Here is a 27,879-nt window from a genome sequence, read left to right on the forward strand (position 1 = left end):
CTCTTGGAATAGCACACAGACAGATTTCCATTAAAGCAAGAAAGTGCATTTGAGCCAAAGAACAATTGACTACATTCTGGTTGAGATCCAGACCTGGATTTAGCGCTGTTAGATGACTGTGCATTTTACTTTAATCATAGCCACACAACTACCAAAGATGGAGAATTAAAATCTTTGTGACTGGATATTTTGGAATGTAACAGTCATTTAGGATAACAGTGAGCTGGCATAGTTGAGCTATACCTGCATGAGTTGGCGTCTTCCGATAATAATTGGAGGCGTGTAACCTATTATTAAATCTGACTTTTTCTTTAATGCACCCTGCTTTTTATTTTTCTCTCTCATCTTTCTTTAGACTAATGAGGAAGGCACAAAGCCAGAGACCAAGCGGATCAAGCTAGAGGATAAATCTACATCCCATCATAAAAGCAGCAGTAAAGAGTGAGTAATCTTAGCTTTTGTCCTGAATATCATTACCAGTAAACCCTCTGTAAGCCAGGAGCCTAATGTGACAGTAGTAGTTAATTTTGCCTTTTCCGATAATCACACAAAAGACAAAATAAACCCTGTAAATTCTAATGAGCATCATAACAGCTTAATGTAGTGAGTTTATTATTATATCTGAGCCCCTTCAAGCTGTACCTGTTAGCCATTATGCTCCATATCTGCATTCTTTGTTTATAATTACATGAAATGTTAATATTTAACTTTTTAGTTTTAATGTTTTATGTTGAGCCTAGTTTGACACAATGCATAATGAAATACTGATTTAAATCCCACTCAGTTCTAAAAGGTCTTCGGAAAAGAAAGAGGAGCCAGTCCCCTCTCCTTCCATGCGGACAATTAAGGCAGAGCATCCCAGTCGAAAGCGGACAGTCAGCCAGTCCTCCACGTCATTGTCCAGCGGGACAGGAAGTGGAAAAGAAGGGAGCCACAGCACCAAGGGCAGCTCCACCTCCAAACATAGAAAAGGAGAGGAAAAAGGGCGCAGCACACGTGACTGCAAGGTAGGCATGAGAAGCCTTTGTTATCTCTGATACCTATCAAATGTTGCAGATAGGGCAGACTTTCATCTTGCCAGTTGTGCAGTGTTTTTCCCTGAGCAATTTAAATACCAGAGCATGCATGGAGTGGGGAGGAAGTTGTCGTTGAGGGTAGAAAGGGAGTAGCAAAGGTCATGGCTTGCAGTGTGTATCTACAACTATAACATAATCACTGATTTTTGGTGGGATTGTTTTACATTTGTATAAGACCAACCTCTAACTTGTTGTGACTCTGTCCTGTTCTGCAAGTCTGTTTTTTAAAAAAAAAGCTTATTTTTCCCTAAAATGTTATTTTCCCCATACTTCTCTGCAGGAGAAATCCTCAAAGGGTTGCGATAACCAGCTGGCTGTGCCCCCGCTCTCCACAGACGGCTCCAAGTCTCAGAGATCCAAGCTGGTGTTTGAGGACAGGTAAGAGGAGCTCTTTCCACTGTGGATAACCCCTCAGCGGGGCACAGAGAAAGAACTGCTGTGGGGATCTAGAGTTGCCTTTGATGCATAAAGCTGCAGGAGGTTGGGGAGGTCATGAATAGATGTGCCTGCATGCCAGAAAAGTTATGTTAATTTCCATTTTAAAAGGCTCTCTGCTGGGAATCGCTGCCTTTTTAATGCCGTGGTAACGCAACAACATAGTCTTGCTTCTTATTTTCCTACCTTTTCACTTCACATTTTGATTTAATGAGATAAGAGCTATTTCAGGAGTTAAGAGACTTTTTTTATGACATTCTTTCCAAGTTTCTACGTTTAGTGGATATAAAAAGCACGCCACAGTGTCAAGAACACTTAAATGATTTGATTTGTTAAACCTTCTCATTATTCTCTTTCAGGGTCCATTCAGCAGATCACTACTTACAGGAGGCCAAGAAACTTAAACACAATGCAGATGCACTGGTAAGAGCAAGACCCCAATGACTGGTGTAATTGAGAAGACTTTAAAACATTAAATGACATTTTCTATGGAGCTTTATGTTACATATAATAAGAGGTTTCCTTTTATGCAGAAAGTGATTTCACAGTGACTTTTTTGTGGTGACTGTGAAATTTTACTTAGTTTTCAAAGCTGCTTTTAGTTTGAGCTCTGCGTGATTTCCTTAAAAATGGTAATAAAAATGCTTTTATTACCGGGTCACTGTAGATGAGCAGGTGGATCTGTTTGGTATCTGTTATGCACACTTGCATTACAAAATAGCCATCTCTGTTGGATTATCTTATTCTTACTCAAAGTTTAATTATTTAGTTGCTGTTTTCTTCTTTTCTCTCTAAACACAAAATCAGGATCATAAGCTACATCAGCATAATATTACTTCAGTGATATGATCAGTTTATGCAATCCCAACCAGGTCATATTCAAACCATGTCACTTATCTAATGTTACTGACCAAAACCATGTCAAATTATTGTCATGTGAAGGTAGTTTGTCCTCCCAGTCTCAAAAGAGTGGGTAGTATTTAATCACTATGTGTCCTCTTTATTTATTTATTTAATTTCCTTTGCAGTTTGACCGTTTTGACAAGGCGGTTTTCTATCTGGATGCTGTGGTGTCTTTCATTGAATGTGGTAACGCGCTGGAGAAGAGCGCTCAAGAGGCAAAGTCTCCTTTCCCCATGTATGCTGAAACGGTGGAGCTTATCAAGTAAGGGCAGCCATAGCTGTGTTTATCACTGTCAGCAGAATTACACTTTAAAGGAGACCTCCACTGGTGAGAACCACTACATATGAGGACGTAGTTGTTCAAGAAAAACAAAAACAAAACCTGTATCTCTGTGCCAAAGGCCAAGCACCTCAGGGCTGCATGAGGCACAAGTTGCATAACACACCACGCTAATGGTTGATTTGCATTGTGGGTAATGTGAGCACCAGGCTTTGACAAACAACTCTCTGCCTCTGCTGCATGGGTTTTGATACTTAGTGGATGGAGTGCTCCTTTAAAAAGTACAATATTTAAGGAGGTGCTTAATTTGCTTCAATCCTTTTCTCCTAAAAACTTGAGCTCTTGATTATCTCTGCATCCAGATACACTATGAAGTTAAAAAGCTACATGGCCCCAGATGCTACTCCAGCAGACAAGAGGCTAGCTGTGCTGTGGTGAGTACACTGAACAACATCAGGTGGTGGACTCTTGTCTTCAGCTGTCAACTCCAAGTACTCATTACCTGGCCGTGTAACTTAAACTTTCCACACATTTCAAATATTTGTTGCTTCTTTCTTTAGTTTAGATCAATATTTATCCTTTTTTACTTCCAGCCTGCGATGCCAGTCTCTTCTCTACCTGCGGTTGTTCAAGTTGAGAAAAGACAGCGCTCTAAAATACTCTAAAACACTCACCGAACACCTAAAGGTACTTTTTATTATTAACTTTATTTCCTTGGCAGACCTTCAAAACCAAAGACGTGCAGTAAAATTCCACGAAAGACGTTTTTCTCTGTGAATATGTAACATGCTTCCTCTGTGTGTGCATAATGTTCTTCTTATTTCATTTTCCAGAACTCTTTGAGCAACACCCAAGCTCCCTCTCCTGGAATGGGAAAGTAAGTCACATCCTCTGTTACATCTTTTGATGTATAAAGTAAAGGAGAGGTTCTTATTTGCTGTTCTGTCAAGTGACTCCCAGATTCTCCCTCACAGTGCCAGGAAACTCATTGCCATGTCTGCTTCTGTTTCCTGATGCAGTAAGACGGCAGGTATGCCCTCTCCAGTATCTCCCAAACTCTCACCGGGCACAGCGGGTGGCTACTCAGCAGTCAGCAGTACCAGCAGCACTAGCTCGTCTGTGACCATACCTCAGCGGATCCACCAGATGGCTGCCAGTTATGTCCAGGTCACCTCCAACTTCCTGTACGCCACCGAGGTCTGGGACCAGGCTGAGCAACTATCTAAAGAGCAAAAAGGTATACGACACAAGGATTTGCTTGTTAGTTAAAAGGAAGAGACATATGGTCTTTGTTCTGGACTTTTAAATTTATGTTTAAAAGCAAACACAGATGGGATCTAGAACTATATATCCTGAGCTGCTATTTTCTACATCTTTAATAGCTCAGCAGCAGCAGTAAGGTTTTTCATAGATGTTTGCCAGCAGTATTTGCACCCACTGTGTAAAGAGATTTGAGTATAGATCTATACAAATGGGCAGCAGGTTGGCTGATCGAGCATGCAGACCATTTTTTGTTGAATTTTTTTCCCCAGCTGCATTTTATGACTAATTTGAAGGTTTTATTTGCCCTGGTTGCAGAAATGTTTTGGTAATGAAGTGTTTTTCCTGTCACAGAGTAGGCCTTGAGATCTGTTTACCATAAAGGCAATGAGTTTGTTCGGTCTGTTTTCCTGTTATTTATTTATTTAAAGTAAAAAAGCAGATAGTTTTGTTTTTTTAAATGGTTAATGTACTGTTAGTTTTTGGGTTTTTTTGTGGGGGGGTTTTTTTTTTTTTGGGCTCTTTCCAAGTTTAAAAACAGCTTCAAATAGGACTAATTTGCTATCAGACGATCCTAGCATGCCTCTTTTTCAACGTTTCTTTCCTCTCATCTCTATTTTAGAGCTTTTATATATTTTATAAATATACAGGAGTCTTGGCAATGAGCTACCAGAACACTTAGGTCGTGCCAACAGACGTGTCATTTACTAGAGCAACATTTCTTCAGATTGCACTTCTTTTTCTTATATTACTTAATAGTACATATTTTAATATAATATGGGTGACTGTTGTGAATTGGTGCTATCTAAGCAACTTTAAAAAGAACTGAATATATTAAGATAACAGAGAGTAAATGTGTAGTTAAAGTTCTTTACAATGATGGAAAGGGGAGTTTCCCTGTTCTGACCCACTTAAGATCAAAGTGGGCCGTATCTGGCCCACAATCTAACATCTGTGTTCTAGATTAATGTGCAAAAACGGATTTTATTTATCTACCTATAAATAAAATGTGTTTTCATTTTTTTTACAGATGTCAAACTGTTTTTTGAATTCGAATCATTGCAATATAGTAATAATGCAAATTTCATAGCTCGAAGTATGTTTGTGATTGACTGAACTTCTGATTTAAAAACTACTGCGTTTACAAGAAACCCTCGATCGTCCACAGCCCACACAACGTTATCGCCACAATCTAAAGATGGAAAAGTCAGCAGCATCACTAAGTGCACAATTTTCCCTAGCTGTCTGGCCAGTTTTCACCGCCGTGTGTGTGTGCGTGTGTGTGTGTGCGCGCGCGCTGAGTTTGGGGTTTTCCCCTCATAGTTGAGAGGTTTGCTGGACGAGGATTTGAGGCCAAATAGTTTTTTGTCTTTTTTCTTGCAGTTTATGCCTCAGATTAAATCTTCAATAAATCAGATTTTTTTTCCTTTTTTTTTTTTTTTTGACTTAGTATTGAGATATTTGTGGAGAGTGAAGATAACAAACATTGGAAACATTTAAACATCGGGCTGTTCTTGATTGCCTCATTGCTTGGCTGTTTTTGTGTGCAGCTGGGATTCTCAGTCTGTGTCCTTTGGCTGGTTTTTCCCGTCACACATGTTGACAAATGTGACAAATTGTGAAAATGTTTTTTGTCTCTACAATCGGTGTACGTTAAAACCCTTGATTGCACTTAACTCTGTGTGGTCTGGTTGGTAATAGGACCTAATTTATCAGTCTTCTGTCATTTTATTAACCAGTCTTTCACTCGCTTTCTTTCTCCCTCTTTTCCAGACTTCTTCACAGAGTTGGACAAAGTTATGGGACCTCTGATTTTCAACACCAGCAGCATGACAGAACTGGTGCGTTACACTCGGCAGGGCCTCCACTGGCTGCGCTTGGATGCAAAAGTTAGTCCCTAGCGAGGACTCACTCCCTGCAAGCTGCTTTTCCACACACCCACACCTCAGCCTCTTGTGTTTGGCAACATCTGCTCAGAGACAGACACACAAACGCACGCACGCATGCCCTCAAAAAAGACAGCCACACAAACACAACCCTCCTCTGGTCCTCCATTTACACACACGTGTGATGAACTTCTCAGACATATCTCCAACACTGTGTCCATTTCCTACACCAGCTTGCCAAAAAAAAAAAAAAAAAAAACGAGACAAAAATACCAACACTGAGCAATTTAGAGCATCTCTCACCTTCGACGGCACCACACAGGGAGAAGCATCCAAACTGCAGCAGGAGTCAGAAGAGCTTATATATCGGCATTCTTAAGAAATCTTCGAAGGCCATGTTTTTAATCTCTTCAGCATGGAAGCACTGGGTGAATTATTTATTATGAATACACTAAAACTCTGCTTTGGTTTTTAGGCTACTTTGGCTTTGAACTTTTTATTTGTCTTTGTTTCACCAAAGTACCTCCCATGAACACCAAAGGTGCTTTAAAAATGAAGGTTTCTCTTTATCATTTCTGTGCCTTGTATGTCAGCTACAGGAAAAGTCACCGGTCATATCTGATTCAATTATTTTTCTTTTCTTTTCACAGTTTTTACTTTTTTGTCTTTTTAACACTTAACAGTTGTTTCAGCAGTTATTCTTGCAGCATTTACTGGGTTTGTGTTTTGTTTTTGTTTTGTTTTTTATGTATTTGCAAAGATGGTGTTGGTCACCACAAATTAAACCTTGAAGAATCCCACTGAAGATTTAAGGACTGAAGGAAGGGCTACTGTGCACAGCAGATTTCGTGGGGCACACACATATTTATTAATGATCCCTTAGGACATCTGTTGATCGGTGTACTTGGCTCAAAAAGTGCCATTTCATTTTTCAGAATCATGAAATGTGATTGCCCTTTCTAATAAATTAAACGCTTCACATGGCCTCCAGGGGTCGCTAGCGGGAGACCTCAGCAAGATTGATGATGGCAAACGTTGAGATTTTCCGCCTCTTTGAAGCTTCACAATTCTTTCCCACTCGTAGCGGCATTGTTCATTCAAAAGTTTCCTAGAGGACGAGCTGTTTCCAAATCAGTGTTTATTCTATTTTTCTAGGGAACAGCAGGGAGTGTTTAAGTATTGAAGATCATGTCCACATCCAATGCAGTCACAGTACATTTTATAAAAACTGGGCCTAAGTTGCCGCTAATTTGGCTGAACAGAAGCTAATTTATTTGAAGGGAAATATGTTGTCTGGGGAATGGAACTCATCAGCGATGCAGATGATCAGTGTTGTATTTATACAGCAGAGTTTTAAATCTATCATTATATATTTCAAGAAAAAGTATAAAAACCAATATAGATTTTATTTATATACCAACCAGTTTCTTTTACTTCCTTCTAGCCAAGCAAAAGTATAACATGTCAGACGCATAAAGCAGGGTTACAACAGAGGTTATAAGAACAAGTATTTGTATATGTTCCTATTTAAAGTTGTCAAACTGTAATCGCACTTGTATTACAAGATAGTAGCTGGCGCAGTATGTTAACATTGCGTTGATTTTTAGTTGGCATTTGGATTTTACAGTAATTCACTTACATGAACTGTCCATTTTGGTTGTTTCAAGCCCACTTTCTATCAAAATATGCTGGAAATACTAAAGCCTGGACCAGATGGCATTCATTTTGTTTTGGCTGGACAAGAACGTGCCAGAAAGATCTATAATGCCTTTTTTAATTTATTTTTCCCCCTGCATGTCAAGACTAAACAAAATGCTGTTTGGCCCAGGTTTGACCCTTCCTTTTTTTCCTGTTTTTTTCCTTGTCATTTTTTTTCTTTTACTGGCTCCCTGGCCTTTGTTGTAGGAAGGGATACTGTTATTTTCTCTTACACTTGAAAAAAAAAAAAAAAAAAGAAGCAAGTCATAGGAGGTATTATTTTAATCTATGCAGGATTTTTACAAAAAAAGAAACTGTTTCTGTGGAAAAAATAATTATATTTTTATGTTTGGGATTCCTCTGTCCCCCACTTTCTTTTTCCCACCTCAGTGAGAAACCTGTTGAACTCAAATCCAATGCCTTTAGCTATTGCAATTTTGTGTACTGGTTTAGTATGCGAGCTTGGCTGTGTGTGTGTGTGTGTGTGTGTGTGTGTGTGTGTGTGTGCGCGTTCATGTGTGGGTGCATGGATGTGTGTGTATAGATCTGATTTTATAACCAAACACAGATGGCTTTAGCCATTTTCTACTTAAAGCTGGAGGCCACTTTTCTCATAGGAATTCCTCTGTGGGTTTTGCCAGCCCAGTCAATGTCTTCATACACTGGTACACTTTGTAAGTAGAGGTCAGCGCCTTGTGTTCCCTACACTATCTTGTACTCAAATGTAAAAAAGAAATGAATTAAAAAAAAATATCCTAAAACGAAAAAAATAAAAATTTAGCATTAGAGAAAATTTTTAACGATTTGCTACTCATACTTATTTATTTTTCTGCCCCTTTTGCTTAATGTTTCTTTCCTATTTTGCCTTTTTAATGAGCACCGTTTTATGAAATGGGAAGGTGTAAATGTAACGGGGTTGTTCAGGATGAGATTTCATTGTAATTAATATTAATTCTAACTTGAAAGAATCCAGGGTAAGATGAGGTTTTTTTTGTTTTGTTTTTTATTCAGTAGGAAAATGTTAACACTTGCATGTTTCTATTTAAATACAAATGTATAAATTGTAAATATAACATTTCTTTAAGGGTGAATTTCTACTACAGGTTGACATTTTTATTAAATTTAAAAATGCTGTAAATATACTTGTGAGATATACTTTATGCACATTTTTTTTTTTCTTCCAAGTGGTTACAGATTACACTCCTAGTCTGTTAACTCTGTATATCAAATGCTTTCTCAGTCCTTTTTCTAACTGTGCTGGTATTCTTTGTCTTCTGCTTCACTGTCTCAGTATCACAGTCGCCGCATAATCATTAACGTCTCTCGATCCAAGTGCGAATATTTTGTCTTCTCTGTATTTGATATGGAGCTGTGTACTTTTTCATGAAGTGTATATTGTTGATCTCATGGGATGGATGGATGGCATGTGTACAGTCTGTTCTGTAAAACCATGTCTGTTTCTTCCTCAGAGAGGTATATTTACTATGTGTCTCTTTTGAACAATTGGTCCAACATGTCTTTTGAAACAGAGGTATTTCTCTACACATCAAAACCAGTTGTAGCAGTTTATACAGTAAGTTGTATAACACCTTTTTTTTTCTAGAAGTTGTCTCAGAGCCGAGACCAGCAGCATACACTATGTACAATAATCTAAATTGGATTAGTTTTAAGAGAACTGATGATAGAGATGCTATATATGATGGATGCAATATGATTAAAGGTACTCATTGAAGTTTGATCTTCAAACTTAGGTAATGTAATTTAAAAGCATTCTTGTGAAGTGAGTATTAATTGTGACTAATAAAAGTCTGTCCTGAATATTCTTTGTATTTTGCCGTATTGAGAATAAAATATATATGGATATGTTTAATAGAGTGCTGTTTCTTTTTTTTCTCCCCATTTCCATCAGCTTTAGATTTTCTACTTGATGTAGTTTAAAGCAACTGATGTGTTTTGTGTCTTAACAATATATAAATTTCATGTTTTGCCTCCGGAACTCTTAATTCATCTGGCATCAACAACCACACTCTGTTCAAAGTCCCTAAAATAAATCCCCTTGCTTTCCTTTTCTGATGCTTCATTTGAACCTTGGCAGGTCCTCCTGGACCACACGCTGTTGCCAGGTCACCAAGCAGTTGAACAGGTGTACTTAATGAAGTGAGCACCAGTTAAACAAACACAAAACAGAACTGCTTTCTCTAAAGAGTGCATTCTTGCAGGGAATGAGGGCTTATTTTAGTGGACTTTTTGACATATTTTTCACCAGGAACACATGTTGCAAAAAATCAAGCACATCATAAGGGTGGTGATCAGAGCTGTTAATTTAGTCGAAGCCAAATGTCTGAGTCATTGTCAATTTAACCTTGCTATCCCACACTGAAGTAATATTTATAAGCTGAGGGGCCCTGCAGACGCATTTCTCTGCAATGACACGCTGACTGAATGTGGAAAAACTGAGACCATTGTTGAAATTGTTCCTATTTTTTCCAGACATCTCAGTCTGTTAAAAGTCTGGATGATTCACTAAATGCAAATGTTTTCAGAAAATCCGTGTACTTCTTTACACAGGAAAGGAACGTTTTGGAAATGTAATTATGCAGTGAGTTTTAGTGGCTTGAGGTAAATGAGATCAAATGATACTGTATGTGGCCTGCAAACTAAAATGGGACTAACACCCATCTAGACTGAAGTATTTCCCCCCTTAAAACAGTTTGCACAAGGAAGATTGCCTCATTTCTAAATATGCAATCTCAAGAAACAGTCTACAAAATTTGTCTGTGGTAGTAAAGCATAATGAACTCTTGCAATTATTGTTTGTTGTTGTTTCCAAACTTAATATCAGAATGGCAAATCTTGCTAGAATGAAAAGATAAAACACCCTAAATAAATACAAATACAAGTTAGGTCCTGGAGTCACAATATACATTACAAAGTAAAAGTACTCATCTCTCTTGATAGGAGGAAACCTTTCTGCAAACACTTGCAGTTTGAAGTAACTCCTGTGTAAATGTCACAATTTCACTCTGCAGCAAAAAAACATACCTGACGAGAGTTAACTTGAGCTTATTGGATAAAACCGATATAGTTTAACTTTGAGGACATAACTTGCAGTTGAAAAAAAGTTATAAATAGCAGTATATGTTGTTGCAACACTCAGGATATTGGAAAATGTCAAAAAAAAAAAAAATCACAATGATATATTGTGAGTGAAGTATTCTGGTCATATTTTGTGGGGTGACTGGTGACTCCCACATCTAGTGAAAATACTTTGCATTAAGCAGTGATAATGAACCGTCGTGGTGTGTAATCAGAGTGGTGAACCACATATGAAGCTGTATTTGAATTATCCAGCTCTAGTCTCTTTTTACACAGTGTGACATCATTTTATCAACCCTATGTAGTGATGTGTACACCACAGATGGCTGCTGACCCAGGACAAAGCCTAGGCTTCATTCCACAGTGAATGAATTGCCACCAAGTGGCCATTAGTTGCTATTGTCATTGCTGTTATCCTGTCCTTTTTTTTTTTTTTTTTGCCATATTATCAGTGGATTGCCACTTCAGTTGATTGTTAGTCAGACCATGTGACATGCACAGAGGTGATGGATAACTAAAAAGAGACACCCCAAGTGCTTCATTTAATCTTGAATCAGGGAGTTTAAAGGAACAGACAGAACAATGCAGAGTTTAAGGAAAAAATATTGACTGTAGAGTTAGCTTGAAGATAGTTTATAGAATTAAATTATACTGAATGTGGTCCATGAACTAAATATACCTTTACATGTCCATGAATATGCCTTTATGGAGCTTACAGTAACTAATGCAATCTGAGATCATACAGTGTTTGTGACTCAGTAACAAACGACATTAGAGTAACCTGACTTTCCCTGAATATCTTCACAGTGAGCTCATGACATCCCAAACCACCCAAATTGTTTGGCCTCAGTAATTCGTGTCTTTCAGTAAGATTAAAAAAAGGTGCCTAGTTAATCTTTCTGTGCATGAGACAAAAGTAGTTTATATAGCTTTGCATGGCAGAGCCTCTTAGAAATGATTAGCTCCTTTCAATCCACATTGCACCGGCCTGAGAACATTAACTCTTTGTAAAGGCAACTTGCCACATTTTAGTTTTATTATTTAGGCACATTTTAAACATTAGTCGCTTCTTATAGATAATTTTATTTTCAAAATTTTCTCTTTTTATATTTGAAGTTTAGCTTCAGCTTGCTTCCAGCTTGCGCCTCTTTCCTTCTTTCTTTCTCTCTCTCTCTCTCTCTCTCTCTTTTATAAATGAAAACAATACAGGGAAATTAACTTTTCCACTGTTCCGCCATTAATGTGTTCTGACCAATAGGATGTCGTGCATTTCCACCTCGCCCGCCTCCCGCCACGTCTAATTGGCCACCTTGGTCCTCCGTTACCTTTCATCCGCTTCTCTCTCCAGGGAATAAGGTAAGCTGAGTGCGGACGGAGGAAAAGGAAAGCTCATTACCAGAGGTTGCGAGACACGCCAGCTAACCATATACAGGTGAGCCGTCCTTGTTAGTTAGTTAGTGTAACTATCACTGATAAACGAAGAGGAAACCCACTGAAGACAACAAACCAAGAGTAAAGCTACAGTTTGAGGACCGCGAAGGAAGCGGGAATCGGCAGGTACGTTGAGGGTAGTTTAGGGTGGCAGCAGGTGCATCCAGTATCGCTGTGGCTGCTCAGTTTCGGTTGTCAGCTGTTAACCTGTTGGTTTATTAGTGAAAATGTTCGCAGAATACCTGTATGACAGTGACACCTTACAGTCAGACCTCTTGTTGCTGTTGTACAAGTTGTTTTTCGTGTCTGTGGGAAGTTAAAGTGTCCACGAATAAGCTACAGCTGGTCTCAGTTCAGTTTTATTACTGGGAGGTGAGGTCAGTAGTAGGATCTGGTGGTATTTAGCAAAGCCCATCTAGGCTGCTTATATCGCTACTTATTTATTTTGTAATACTTAATAAATGTATTATATATGTATGTGTGTGTGTGTAAATTAGATGTAATTCTTAATCTATACCCTTAACCTTTAAAATCGCATAGTTTTCCTTAGTTTGTAATATGATGAGGTTTTATATGCGTTAATGTTAGCAGCTTATTATTAATAGACATTATTATTACTGTTCATGAATGTTAGGTAACAGTGGGAGATAATAAGCAATATCTGAGTTGACAGCTGACTGATAAGCTTGTAATAGATACTGAGGACTGGATAGAAACAACCCTAAACCCTAACTACTGTTATCACCATATTAAATTGCTGTGTTGTACCTTACTTACTCATGCTTTGGTTGTTGGTTGAAACAAATCAAAACAACTAAAAAAACATAGTACTGTCCTGCTCTAACCTCACTTCCTTGCCTTAAATTGATACCTAGCGCTCAATTATGCACAAGGAGGGAGGAGTGGGGGGGCTTTTTAGCTAATGAGTGGAGTATGTTTTATTTAAAGGGAAACTAGACACTGGTGTTTTGTGTTGGAGCTGAAACTGAGGCACTTAGGCTGTGAGGTTGGTCAGATGGTGGGAGCACACTGGCCTCTCTGTGTGCTGCTGTTGCCACTGCTGGAGGATGCCATGCTTGGGGCTGCTGACCTGGCTCAACCCCAGCTACGTCCACAGAGCCTGACCTGACAGCAGCACGCACTCAGATATTTGGGTATAATTATGTAGGCGTAATGCATGCAGAGAGATGAGGGACTTAGCCCAGAGGTGCTTGCATAAACACCTGTTGATCCCAATCGGCAGCTAGCATGTGGCAATACAAATATTTGGTAATGGTTGCATACAGGTGGCGGCTTGGACTGTAGCCTGAGTAAGTGTTGTTTGCAGGAAGTATAAAGAAGAAAGAAAGCCGGAAACCAAAGATGGAAGCAAATAGCAGAAGGGTAGCGTTATAAATGAGAGTAGGGTCACAAAGCCATGGGGTGTAAATGTAAACTTAGACTGGGTTTTGAAACCTGATCTCAGTCTTCCCCTTGCTCTCTCTCTCTCCCTCTCTCTTTCTCTCTCTCCCTCTTTTTTTTAGGGAAAAAAAGTAAAGTATGTAATGTTGTAGGAATTCAACCCTGCATGCGGTATGTTTCTGTTCGACCTGTAGGACATGGTCATTTTTATGTTTATTTTTTTTCCTCGAGCGGTGGAAAATTACTCACACTGCAGCTGAACGTATGTAGTTTTGGATGTTTAAATTCTTTTTGTGACCTTTTATACAACCAACCACTGCAAGGTTGAAGCGACTGGCTTGGCTCTGGGCGTGAGGTTATAGTTCACATAGGTTTCAGATTATTTCTGTAGAAACTGAGGTTTTTGTGGTTGATCCAGATGAAATGGGATTACACAGAAAATCTCATTAAATTTCAGAGACAAAGCAGCTGAAAGTAACAGAAATCTTTAACACATTACTTAACAGCGCAGTAATTAAACCATTATCAGCCTCACTTTGAACTTTGCACGAGGCATCATAGTGAAATAATGGCGTAAGATGTAGCAGGAAGGTCTCTAAGTTGTAATTAAATGAGAAGCCTGTTAGTTTCTGTTAGCCTTAAGTGGATTGTTTACATGATGGAAGTGCAGGCTTGATGTAATATACCTTTTGCTTTGAACCTGAATGATGTGAGACTGATGTGTGAATGGCATTGTTGGTTCCGGGAAGATAAATGTATACCGCTGTGAAAGAAAAAAGTGATATCATGAATGAGTCATAGAATTAGGTGTTAAGTTCACTGGCGTCTTTTGATGAACGAAAGGATTGACGCAGGCATGCTGTAATCAGCTATAAGAAAGAAGTTTAAGAGCATACTAAGTGGCGATTTTTTTCTAGGGGTTTTTGGTCAGTAGGAACTTAAATATCACCATATTTTTTGCGAGAAAAAAAGTACTCTGAGATTTTATTGGAAGTATGTCACAGGTAATACTGCAGATAAAATGTGTGTTTGATTTGTGCCATATCGAACAAATTCACATTTTCTCTCAGGGAGAATTTGATCCCTTACAACTGTGTTTCGTGACATGTTTTGGTAAGCTGAGGTGGCCCGGTGGTTTCTTTTGTTTCCATTTCAACATCCATGTCTTTGTGTTCACAATAACGCAAACCGGTACCAATTATTTGACAATTCCAGGGTGGCTGCTTTCACCCCGTATAGAGTGATTTGTTTATCACAGAAGGAAAGATTTGGGAAAAGTGTAATCTGTGCAGTATCTCAAATTGTAGCGGTCCACGTCTGGAACGTAGTGACCAAGTATAAAAACAGTGTGTCATTCATTTTAAAAATAAAATGAATCAGAATGTGTTTGTTTGAGGTAAAAGCGAAAACATGTTTGCTGACCAAAGTCCTCAGACACAATGTTATCAAGATTTTAGGGGTAATAAAGTCAGACTTTATTACCTTACAAACTGGACCACTAAAGTCTGACTTTATTACCCAGACTTTATATCTGACCTTATATCATCCAGAAAGAGGTTAGTCTTTCTTAAAGCGTGGGCACATTGTCGTGTTGATACTGTAACATATTAATTAAACCCTAGTTAGAGCTGATGTTAGGTGTTATAATGTTTAGTGGTCCAGTTCGTAAGGCTGTTGAAAGTCGTGCCCTTGGGAAGGTCGGTGTGATAATTGAAGAGGATTTTAGCGTGCCTCTGTGTTTTGTATACGTATTCAGATATGCTCACTTGCACTGGAGTGACTTTGATGAGGTCCTGATGAGGAAATCATGGCAGATCAGTTGATTTTTCTTTTATAGTTGCCTAAAGTAAGAGCACACAAGAGGAAGAGAAAAACCTGCTTGTAGGCTGTATTCAAGCCCAAATTGCCCTACATGATTAATAAGTAATAAACTAAACAAGGGAAGTCTGTAGGTGTTGTTATTAAGTTGCACCAGACGAGCTGCAAATGGAACATTTAGATACCAAGGTTAGATGCATAACTGGTGTTGACTTTTTTTTTTAAAGCATGCTATTATATGATAGACACTTAGGTGAAAATGTCCTTTTGCCTTTAGATGGTTTCTGTGATGTTGGGCAATATGAGGAAACTTAAGGACTCTTCATCATCATATACCTAGTCATAGTTTTGGATACCCTTTCTCCTTGTTTTGTATTGAATCATTTCTTTAGTATAAAGGGTATAACAATGGTAAAAATGATGGCTGATCACATGTAAGTCTTTATTTTAAATCATCACTGTCTATATGCATGCATACATAAAGATGAAGATCGTCTGAGCGCCCTTCACTTTGACCGTCATCTTCTCTCTCCTCATGCATGGATGGCCTTCCAGACATTTGAGGGGGTCCTTCACGCTCCGTGTTTGAGAAACAGGCAAGGCTGTCCCCATCACCATCCAGCAGACTTAAACAGATGGAACCTTTTCAGCTCTTTTTGCTTGCTTTTTTTCCCCTCCTCGTTTCCTGTCTTTTACTCCAGGGCTCTGTTCTGCAGGCAATGACGGGGGCTTATTTACAATGGCTTTGACAACTCACTTGTCTGTAGTTGTGAGCTATGGTCAGATCCTCCTTCTTTTGTCAGAGGAGCAGAAAACCCGTTAAAGTCCTACATAATGGACGGACATGAAGAAGAAAAATGGCTGCCAGGGGTTATTACTGGCTAGGGCGAGACCCCCCTTTGGGGAAGCTGAAAAGTGTGTTCGGTTATGTGTGTGCATTCCTACTCTGGTGCTCTTACAGGACCACTCCTGCTCTATTGTTTGGACCTATAAGCCCCTCATTGTTATATGGTAGTGTCATATGTCATGAGTGCATTTTCCATGTGTATGGTAAAACATAGAGTAACCTACTTGTATGGGCAGCTTTTAAAAATACATCCTTAATCTTTTTTTTCTGCTTTTTTAGGAGCTGTGTAGATAGAATTGCAGCAGCACATTAGATAAAGGTCTTTTACACTCACAAAGTATTTAAAGGTGCCCCGTGGGGTTATCTTTTATACAAACAAAATCAAGGGGCATTTTTTGTTGTTTTAAAGTTGTGTTGCAGATTTCTTCCTCTCTGTCTCTAGATCATTGCTGGATTTTTTTAAATGAAAACCCTGAACTTGTTGATAGATTGAACATAGTTGCATGCATGTGCATCATTTTTAGCATACATGAGACAAATAAACACTACAAAAGTGCTGACATGATGACACACAAGGGCAAAAACTTCACTGGGTACTTTTAATTATAAGACATCGTGTTATTGCCTTTTCGAAAGTATATCCCAGCAGAACCTGGACTGTAAAAATATATTTTCTATACCATATCTTTTTAAAATCTTTTCTTATCTTATTGATTTCTTGTTGCTTATCCAACAACAAATTCAGTGCCCTACACATTCCACTCTTTTTGAAATAACTTAAGATTTACATGTGATTAAATATGCAATTTTTGTTTCTTTCTGCATGATATAAAAGCAGATTATTCTGTAAATATTTGAACTGACCAATTTAAATTCTGCATAAATAGAGAAAATAATGCATTGCGTTATTTGTCAAGAACAATACATGCAGTAAATCCATCAGGACAAATCCAAATCCAGCACAGCGCTGGACTTAGATGCTGCACACTGATCACGGATTATTACTTTACAGTTGTAAAATCTCTAATGAATAACACTGGGGATTACGCTATTGCTTTTTTCACTGTGGTTTTCACAGCAGAGTATTCAGTAAAAGGCAGGAAGGCGCACAGTCTGTGGGGTGTGTGCTTGGGTCTGTGCCATGCCTGCAGGTCTGCTTTAGGGTCCTCTCAGGTTTCATAGCCCCTGATGAAAAGGTGTGGGTGAGGGGTTGTCAGTGAGACCTGAGCTGGCCAGGGATGCATTAATGTGGCTGTGATATTGACTAATAAAAGAGGCCTTTACAGCTGTCCGACATGGCTGGAACTAACCGCTTGATGTCTTTTTTGTGTGTGTGGTTGTCCAGTCAGTGCTGACATAGCTTCAGCACGTTGCACACGTCAAAATGATAAATTAGTGTGGGCTAAAGTGATTGTACAGTGGATTGTTTAGTTGACATTCTGCAATAGAATTATGATTTCAGTCATTTGTCATGCAAAAATAAGCCTCTCTGATGACAAAATTTATTGCTGTTCTCTGTTTCATGCCAGTGTGAAATGAATATCTTTTTTTTACGTTTAAAATACTCATGATTAAAGTAAAAATTAGTATAATCGTGAGCTGCCCTTCTGAAGTAATTTAAGACAGATTTCTTTTTGATTTTTCTCTGCCAGAAATGGTCCTGTTTAATATTACATGCAATCTGTCATATTCCTTTGGACCTTTCAGACTATTAATATGCCATCTGACTAGAACAGGCCAAGCCACAAGACAAATATTAAAAAAAATGCAACCAAGACCTATAGTTATTATGTAATAGTATATATAACAGCACTGTGAAAAAATACTGTTTTAAGTATTTTTCCATCTTGAATAGCTTTTTTTTTTTTTTTTTTTTTTTTTTTAGAAAAGACATTAATGTTAACCCCTGTAGTCACTTCAGTGTTTCTACATCACTCTATTTTTCTGTAGCAGGTTACAAAGTCCAAATTGAGTTGCACTGTTTTCTAGTGAAGTTTAATCTCTGTGTGATTTGTTTTAAAGTCTCCACACCGTCCTCCTCCTTCTCCTTACCCCCTTGTTCATCCCCCGCTTTGAGGTAGGAAACCTGCACTGCCACTAGCAACATGAGCCCATTGTGATCAGTACCCCTAAAATTAACCAAGGTGGTAAACTTGGTGCTGAGAAAGACTATAGAAATTAGGAATCGCTTGACTCCTGAGCATGATAATCAGCACTATTAGGTTACTGTATGTGTTTCAAAAGCAGGATAATTAGAAGTTAATACCAAGTATTTCACCTTGGCAGAGGCGTTGGTATAATGTGAGGCGTATGCAGAGGTGTGGGTGGCACTCTGTAATTATCAGGACATTAGACACACATTTGTTCTTTTGATACACCTTTGTCATGTGCTCTGTCAGTGAAACTACTTAGGCAAAGGTGGGACGAATGCAGAAAACTCAGTTCATGTCGCAACAAAGAAATACTGTACTCCAGATAAAATAATAACTCTGCTTTTAGTTGTTTCTTTTTCGTTATATAGTTCTCTGCAGCATAAAGAAAACTTTTCAGAGCAAAAGCGCTTAGCCAAGATTACTTAGTTTGAGAGACTTATCAGCCTGTTGAGGGAACAAATTCTTTGCTTGTGATTGCATTATGATGGGAAGATTTTGTCTTCTTCTTCTTCAGCCTACACACCAACTGAGTAGTGGCGTGATACTCTATACTGTGTGTGTTGTACTGAGGGAAACTGTCACTGCAAAAAGTCACTGTCATTTCAAAAAGATAAATGATCTACTTCAGGCACACATCAAAACTGAGGAAGTAAGTATCACTGGAAGTGTTTGGTACTGGTTTGTTTACTATGTGGTCATGAAAAAATATGTGGAGCATGCTTAAAGCTGGGAATTAAGAATTTAAAAAAAAATCTGTCATTAAGCTGCCCACTAGATTAAATGTACTTTGTGTGCATGTAGAGTGGAAAGATGATTAGCAGGGGTGAGGAGGTCAACTTACAGCTTGCTAGATCTGTTGCAATAAAGTGTAGTAGCATCTGATCATGGGTCAGCTTGAGCATTTTAGCTTCTGTTCTTTTTGTTAACTACCTTGAGAGATGTGATCAAACTACTTGTTTGTTTTGTGTGCTTGTAGGCATTTTCAGTTAGCAAATTAGTATTTTAGGAAGCAGAAAGTTTATTTAGTGTGGTGGCTAAATTGCTCTAATCTTGGTGTCTCTGTACCTGCAATGTTTATGCACGAAAGTACTTCTTTAGATAAACGGGAATTTAAAGTCAGACACCAGATGGTTTCTGACAAGTAACTGCCAAACAGTGAGGTGGTTTCCAGTCATGTTTATGTTCCAGGCACTTTATTCACTTGGTTACTATAGCAGATGAAATGCATCCTTCTCAAAAGGAAATCTGCTGGAAACCCTCAGTTGTTTTACACTTTAAGAGGAATGAGTAGGAGACATGAGTGTAAATAAAGAAGAAAGAGACTGAGTGACATTAGAGCCTGGGATGCCAAGGCTAACAAATTATAGAAATTAAAGGAATAGTAGATTACAGGGATTAAAACAAGTGATTATGAAAAGAATAAGTTATCAATTTTTCAGTTTAACTGCTTGCAGCTCTGCCCGTTAGTCAGGCTCTGGTAAGGGGCCTTCATCTCTCCTTGGCTTAATCCGGTTGTTCTATCAGGGTGGGTAATCCTGATAATTTGCACTCATTGAGCGAAAACAAAAATGTGGAGAATGCTGGCCAATTTAATTTGCTCGATTTCATCTGCCATTTGGAGGGTGTTAAACTGAGCGGGGAGGTCACAGTGGCCAAGTGGGTTCTAGATTAAACATTCAAATCTCCTTCCTCAAAAATATGCTTTGGATCAGAACTGTTGTTCAGTGTCAAGTTGGAGGCAGAGGGAGAAGTGCATATTTACTGTTTGCCCACACAGACTGCCTCTATCTGCCTTCCCGGTTGTTTTGCAATTCAAATCTCCTAATGCAACACTGAGCAAATTTCCCCTTGTTGTCCTTGATGAAGCTGCTGCTCTGTATCTGGACTGTCCTTTTCATGCATCTAAAAGCATAGTACCAGGTAAAAAGAGGGAGATTAGAGGCATGTCTGCTACTTTCATCATGGCACTTTAGATAGTGATCAAACAGTTTCTTATACGTTTTCCTTTTTTATCCTCATGTTTGTTTTCTCCTTGGTCTCCTTCCTTTCCAGACTTAATGTCAATGACATGCCCAGCAGCAAAAGCTCCATGCGTGAATGACTCCTGTTGTCAGTAAGCTTTTGCCACTGACTGCAGTGACTCTGCATTTATGTGCTCTTTGTGGAAAGGAATTCAACAAAAGCAGGACAAAAACATGTTATTCTACTGGCAGAGTTTGTTTGTTAAATATTTTTTTTTGTGCCTGTGACTGGATGTAGGCTTAGTTTAATGGACCAACACAAGCACAGGTGTGCATTCAGGGTGGGTGGAGCCTGTTAGGTAACCAAACTAGGGCTGCAGCTGAATATTTGAATGTTGAGGTTCGTTCATTGCATAAGTGCATGGATGGAAGTTTCAGGATTTGCGTGTTTCTTCTTCTTTTTTTTCCTTCTTTTTTTATACATGTGGAGGTACATGCAGTCTTAACTCTGATGCCTTGCTCTCATCACTCTGGCATGAAGCCACGATCGTTCTTCTTCACTTCATGTCATAGTTACAAACTTAGCGACTTTTCATAGCGCTTTAGAAGCAAAAAGCTATCAAAGGCCTTTCTCACCCCAGGCACGCCTCTCTCTTTTCCTTTGTACAATTTAGAAAGCTGCAACACCCAAAATAAGTGTGTGAAAGAAGAAAATTACAAGCATCCTGTTGCTTTTAACTTTCTCCCTGAGCGATAATTTCACTTGTCCATTTAGCCAAAATCACAGCACAGCCATTATCTTTATATAACATGTGTACAGCGATTTTTTTCTTTCCTTTTTTTTGTGAGATGACAACGCAGTAAAAAAACATGTGACCCGAGCAGGAAACCCACATTTATATTTGTCAGCTGGACAAGCTTCAATAGAAGTGAATGGGGAAACGTGGTAAATATTTATTACTTGAGAAACTGCTGTTACAACAACTCGTGGGAACACTTCTTGTTTTGGTGTGTTTGATTGACAATTGACAATCTTCCAAACTTGAGTTACTGAGTGAGCAAAAACCTTTGTAGGAGTGTGCAGTGCCCTTCCTTGATGCTTGGATCTCAGCAATGAGGGAGTGTATTTACTGTTAGAGTCTGGAATGCAGGTTTTCCCTCAAAACCGGTCTCTGAAATGCTTCTGTTATTTTCTGTGTTCTACGACTGTCCATTCACTACTGATAATTGCCTCACATTATATAGGTACAAGGGAGCAGTAAGACCTGACCAGGAATGCCGTTGGTCATTTAGTACTGTAACCTGACTTTAGCCACTCCAGGAGGTTGAACAATTATGAGAGGGGAAAACGCCCATTTCTACTTATGTCCTCGGAGCGTCTCAAAGGTAATAGGATAGTGTGTTGATGTGAAAATTTACGATCTGTGTGGCAGCAGATGGATGGGGATGAGATTTTGGATTTTCCATGACTGCAGTAACAAAGCTTATAAACCTGAGGCTAGACCCGTAGTACGTCACTGTGTTGCTACTAAATGGCTGACATGGTTCTTAGAAGAAGGGTTAGTAAATTCTGATTAATCAAATAACTAAATCTAAAGTGTGCTTGGTCTCTGCGCTAACAGTCATAATTGGTGCTTAGGCATCTTTGCAAATATTCGCCATTGGCACATTGTTAACCTGGCACTTCTGCTCATGCATATTCCCTCAGTAGAGGATTAAATATTTAACGTCATTATGTAATCAGTATTGAAACGAAAACTTTGTCCTTATGATATAACAAAGCTTCACTACAGGCCTGTTTTTCCTGTCTGGAGGTGTCATGAGAACTTTTGGATTGCAAATCGAAATTAAGTTGCGTTGAGCACAGTGGATAGGAAAAAGGGCAGTCCCTTTTCAACGTGTTTGTCTCAGAGTATGCCAGACATAGATGGTCTAAACGTATCTTTTAAATCAAATAGTGACCTCATTGCTTTGCTGAGGGCTCACAGTTCTGTGATCTTCTCTTATGCACTTTTGTATTCGACCAGGAAGTGTCCCGCAGGCTGTCTCTTATCAGATGTTCACGTACTATCTACACAGGCCAACAGGTGAGCTCACTGCCAGTTTGATAGTATGAGTAATATTTAGATACAGCAGTTTAATTAACAACTTTTGTAAGAACCGTGTAGAAATTGAGAATTTCTTCCAGTTGACACTAGAGCACAAGAGACGCCATTGCGAACTAACCATTAACATAACTGATAACTGAATTCTCAGAGTGGCCTGAGGTCGGGATGTGATCTGAAAGAAACGACAAGTAAAATTGGGGTTTTGTGTAATGATTATAACAGCCTGTTTGCTTTTACCTGCAGTACATGTTCTCGCTGCTTATCAAGCACATTCCTTGTGCTTCTGCCAAGCTCCCAATCCAGCCAATCAGCCTGCGATAACGCACTAAGTGCCATGTCACCATAAAGGGTCAGGTGTTTGCCCCGCTGATCAATATTGTCATGAGTGTAAAGTCAGCTATAAGAAAAGAATCTACTTACGTTTGCTAATTGGCACTACACGCACGTAGTAAAGCTGAGACTCATGGGAATGACCAGTATTTAGTTGTAAACCAAAGCACTGGATTTAACTTTAAGGTAATCATGGCAGTTCACTTGTAGTCATTTAAAGGTAGCCCAGCTAGTAGTTGATGAGACATTTTGCTGACATCATGATGACTTGAGCACAGTGTGTTAGAGATTAGATTTCATAATCAGGGTTTTTGCCCCAGTCCATTCAACAGAAGAAACTTACCCTTAATAATAACTATATGAAATAAGTAGTATTTCTAATGCTCAATCTTTTAAAGTTTAATTATAGAAGCAGATATGTGAGTTAGGCTGAGGCTGCTACTACATCTGACATGTTCTGCAGTAAGGATTACTACAGGAATACACACCTAAATTAAAAGTAAGCTCCATGCTTTAAAATCAGAGTTAATTAGCTTCTTAATAACGACCAGGAAACGGGTTACACTGATTTCCATTGTAAACCCTCAGAGAGCGTTAGACTGCAGCTGCTTTTGAAAAACCTGAGAACCAGGTCATATCATGTAGCCTTTGTGCTATAGGGAAGCCCATTAACAGCTTTACCCTGGGTTTACCAGCATTAATGCATTTTATGAGTAGTGTATTATATACTGTCTAGGTGCAGATGCATAGCGTCTTGCATGAGCATTTCCAAATCCTCTGCACTATCTCTGTGATTATTTTTAGTTTTTGTTTTCTTGTTTACTTCTTTTATGTTGTTCATTAGTAACACATGTCCTCACGTGGTCTTTCCTGAAGATAGTATTTACTCTTATATTGGCATATATTCTTATTTGCTCTTTTTGGTTTGAAGTCGGTGTTCATACCTTGTCCATGACATTGATAGTGTAAGATTAGGGATTGGTCTTACAAGAACAATACATGCTCTGTAAAGTCACTTTCTCTCCAGGAAGTCTCCACCTCTGCGAATTCACGTCCTCATGGTGAAGCCACGTGGTGTTGTAGCCCCAGCAGCAATGCCACCATGTGTGATATCCAGTGTTTGTTATGTGTCTATAGTCAGACCACAGCTCGTTATGTAACATGGCAGAGATGGTCACTGCCACCAGGCGACACTGAGCTCACTGGTAGAGAATGTCAGCTGAAGACGTGAAAGTGGTCAGTAAAACGTGGCTACATTGTTACTGGATTTTTCGATACTCAATGTAAAGCTATTTAGGTTTCAGTATATGTGATCTTTTATATGTGTGTATATCATAAACAGAAGATGTAAGCATGCATGTCTTAATAATAGTTGTGGTGTATGTATTGGCACCAACAAATCTGTGACTCTTGGTTGTCAGAAGTGAGTGTTTGTGTTTGATTTTGGGATGGAGAAAACAAAGATGAAGGGAAACTGAGTCTCCCCCCCCCCCCCCCCCCCTATTTTTCTACACTTTATAGATAGAAGTTAATAAATATAATAAATAATAATAAAAATAAAATAATTGGTACCCTGCTTGACGAGTTGAGCGACACGTAGTGCTTAAAGAAAAGACAGAGCTGAGCTGGATGAAGATCAAATGGAGCACATTATCCTCCCTGTTTAGACTGCTAACAGTGTCTTCAGTGACAGCTGAGAGATCAGGGCTGAGCTGTGAGGGCTGACACTCAGGACCCAAGAAGAATAGACAACTTTTTTATTTAAAGATAACTTTTTTCTGTAATGAAGGAGTCATTGAGACTTTCCCCACCTCTAACCAGGAAGTGGGTCATTTGTTATTGTGCTTTTTTGTGGTGTTTGTCTCAGCTTCCTGTAGGGACCAGTCTCTTCTTTCTCACTTGCTGTCGCCATGGCTCCTTTGTTGTTGATGGTATCACGCATTTACAATCACTTTTTATCTGCTGCCCTGCAGTGGTGTCTTCTGAATATTCTGAATATCTTCTGAATATTCTACAAATTAATTTCAAAATATTCAAAGTGGCATGCCCAAACAAAGATTGTCGTCTGCTTAACTGTGATGAAGGTAGGGTCATAATTGTTATTCAGCAACAACATGAAAGCATGCTAAAAGCATCCTGCCTTGTATCGGTGGTTCAGGCTGGTGATGGTGGTGTAATAGTGTGGGGGATATGTCCGTGCCACACAAGCGTTTTTTTAAACACCACAACCTACATTGAGTATTGTTGCTGACCATGTCCGTCCCTTCATTAGCATAATGCACACATCTTCTGATGGCTACTTCTGGGAGGTTAATGTGTCATGTCAACTCAGATAATCTCAAACTGCTTTCTTGAACATGACAATGAGGTCACTGTACTGAAATGGTTTTTAACAGTCACCAGATCTCAATCCAATTGAACACCTTTACAGTGGAAATTGGATTCATGGATGTGCAGTTGACACATCTGGAGCAACTGTGTGATGTTGTCATATCAATATGGAGTAAAATCTCTGCAGAATGTTTCTGCCACCTTTTTGAATCAGTGTCATAAAGACTTAAGGAGATTCTGAAGAAAAAAGGTGGTCCGACCTGGTAGTAGCATAGGACACCTAATAAAGTCTGTATCTAAATGATCAGATTATCTTATCAGGCCACAGGCCAACATTTAGTTTATTGAGATATATTTGTAATTGGCTGTTTACTATCTTTTTACATCTGGATTTTGACCTAGGTCAGTATGTTCTCAGATTTTATTACACATACCAAAGACTGAAAAGGATATGGAGCCGAAATTATGAATTTGCACGGCCCATTTTTAGACTGAGGAAACCCAATAGTCTGTAGGCTCTTACTATTCTAGTGCAGTGGAATTCCTACAGTATCCAGTTAAACTGACCATGACTAGATCACATTGCAAAGCCCTGGGGGGTCTTAAATACAAAAGTAATTGTCTTCTCAGAGGCCAGTTGAGAATAGTTTATCATTCTTAGAGGCCTGTACTCATTTTTGAGCCAAGTGCTGCGAGGCACGATGCAGTTCCTGGTTAATCATTGACCAGGAAGGATACAAAATAACTTTGGTGCATGTTATTAATATACGCTTATTGCCCTTGTTGGGTTTTCTGTGTGTCTCATCTTTGGCGTTTACGTAAGCACAGCTAAACTAAAGGGATGTTAGTAATTTGCATCTATGCAAACACAAAAGGAGTGTCATAGTTGCACAAACATGCATTCAGTGTTTGGCGTTGCAAACATATTGCTTTCTTTTTTTCTATACTTTCTTTTTGTTAAAACAACAACAACAACATGAAGTGGACTCAGTGTTGATATTGTCAAGTATTTAGGCCAGATCAGGGCAGGAATGCAGAGCTTATTAGAGTGTGACAGCTTGTCTTGGTCAGCTAGAGATTTTAGCCACTGATGTGAGCACTGCCCAGCAACAGTTTCACAGTTTCTCTCCGCAGCTCTCACTGTTTAATCATTGTGGTTCATACATATGTGTGTCTGACACACGCATACACAAAGAAGTACACTGCTGGTGCTAATGATAACACTGCATGGCAAGCCCCTTTCCTTTTCCCGCAACCAGCCGCTTTGCTCTGTCAGAGCTCAACATACATCCACTTCCACCTTTTCAAATACGGCTTCCTCCCTGCTTCTGTTTGATTGAGGACAATAGAATGATGCCCTGTTGGTCCTCTGGGAGGCTCTTGTCCAGAAGTGAAGTCATGTTTCTAACTTTTATTTTAATTTGAGCTTGTGTTGAGTCTCTTTTGCCTCCCTGGTAGTTAGGTTTTGTGGATTTCAGTGAAAGGGAATGTAGGTTAAAGCACTATGTTTCTATTTCACTGAGAGTAAGTGAAGAATATCACGGCTCGTAGGCTTGATGAAGGCCTTCATGAGCCAAAAAGTTCTTTGGCTTCTAATTTTGCACATTGAGTCAAAGCTTTGCTCTGTGAGTCTTGGTCTGCTTCTCATCAACTTAAATATCTGTCATTTCTATTTGCTGTGGTTGAACTTTTCTCAGACGGAGTGAATGTTCTGCTCTGCAGGAAGGCTCCGCTCAGTGCTGCAGCTGATATATATCCAAACACAGTGGGAGTTGTGGGCAGTAGTGTCCACATACAGCCCAGGATTGGTTTTCAAACTGCCAATCTGGTGTGCCTTTCTTTTTGTTTTTGTCAAAAGGATCACAAATGTGTAATTAGTATAATCACCAAAGTCAGAAGAAAAAAAAAAGATGATAATAATAAGATGTAATGATTTACTGTTTGTGATGGAAACATCTTTTTCACCAACAGCAAGACAGCAGAGCAGGAAAATCGCTTTCCGTAGTCCTTTATCACCCAAGTATCATACAAGCCGCCTGGACTTATTTTTGTAATTTTGTAATTTGCAAAATAATTAGATGCTTATCGTTCAGGAGAATACTGCAGTGACTTCCTGCGTGTTAACTGCAGGCATATATAAAAGTGACTGTGTGATGTTTTAGTGGTGGTGAGAGAAACAGCCAATGTGGCAGGCATACTGGCGCTTTTACAGTCATTTAAAGAGCACTTCTAAAGTGGGGCCCACCACCAGGAGGGTCAACAGAAATCTTGACGTGTCTACAAAGGTTCAGAGGTTTTGTTGACTTTACCAAGATAAACCTTTTGAATATGGCTTAGCTATGAGCCATATCTGTTATAGAAAGCTGTTAAGTTCATGACAGTGTTAAATAGGACTAATTTGCGGTGGATTCTGGGTAAACTAAGTCCTTTTTCAAAGTTAAAAACTATGCAGACACATGTCATTACTCTGCTTTGAGGACTGTAGCAGAAAATGCTTGCCTTCTGGAAAAATGATACAGCTGCAGTGACATGGTGCTGGAAAAACACTTATTCAGTATTCTAATTAAGAGCAACAGTACCAACAATAGTTTGTGGGCTCATAACAGAAGCATTTGTTGCGGTCTGTCTGGGAGGGTGTCCATCAACCAACCTGTTGTCATTTTTCTCAGAAGATGTAGCAGGGCCAGCAGGATTAACCGTTTTAATAGTTTCTCCCTGCATATTTGTCTTTCTTTCTTTTGATCTTCTTGGCATCCTCTCTTTTTCTATTTCTGCCTTCTGAGAGTCATATCTGTTTCTCAGAGACTTGGTGGTCCAGTCTCGTGGCTTCATGGTGAAGGTCACGCTGGAACACGTAATCACCAA

At 39.0% G+C, this 27,879-nt stretch overlaps 2 protein-coding genes across 6 annotated transcripts in view; both read left to right on the top strand.

The window, feature by feature from the left end:
* Nucleotides 1-9,408, top strand: part of aff4 (AF4/FMR2 family, member 4) — a 29,513-nt gene extending 20,105 nt beyond the window's left edge. For both annotated transcript variants that reach the window (XM_085289519.1, XM_085289518.1), the window contains exons 12-21: nt 356-441; nt 785-1,007; nt 1,357-1,454; nt 1,871-1,934; nt 2,540-2,676; nt 3,057-3,128; nt 3,288-3,381; nt 3,528-3,571; nt 3,714-3,931; nt 5,728-9,408. In XM_085289519.1, coding sequence (XP_085145645.1) covers nt 356-441; nt 785-1,007; nt 1,357-1,454; nt 1,871-1,934; nt 2,540-2,676; nt 3,057-3,128; nt 3,288-3,381; nt 3,528-3,571; nt 3,714-3,931; nt 5,728-5,855 — 1,164 coding nt within the window. In that variant the 3' untranslated portion in view covers nt 5,856-9,408. The remainder of the gene's footprint in view (nt 1-355; nt 442-784; nt 1,008-1,356; nt 1,455-1,870; nt 1,935-2,539; nt 2,677-3,056; nt 3,129-3,287; nt 3,382-3,527; nt 3,572-3,713; nt 3,932-5,727) is intronic.
* A 2,575-nt stretch (nt 9,409-11,983) lies between these two features.
* shroom1 (shroom family member 1) overlaps nt 11,984-27,879 on the top strand; it is a 29,937-nt gene continuing 14,041 nt past the window's right edge. For 3 of the 4 annotated variants that reach the window (XM_085289520.1, XM_085289524.1, XM_085289521.1), the window contains exon 1: nt 11,991-12,191. The gene's annotated coding sequence lies outside the window, so the exon portion shown is untranslated. Of the gene's footprint in view, nt 12,192-27,879 lie in introns of all 4 variants that reach the window. The other variant, XM_085289523.1, reaches the window with a different exon arrangement.

The sequence above is a fragment of the Mchenga conophoros genome, linkage group LG10 (genome assembly GCF_057382185.1).
Source record: "Mchenga conophoros isolate Kocher_MC1m ecotype Shallow Benthic linkage group LG10, M_conophoros_male_GT1.1, whole genome shotgun sequence".
Taxonomy (NCBI): Eukaryota; Metazoa; Chordata; class Actinopteri; order Cichliformes; family Cichlidae; genus Mchenga; species Mchenga conophoros.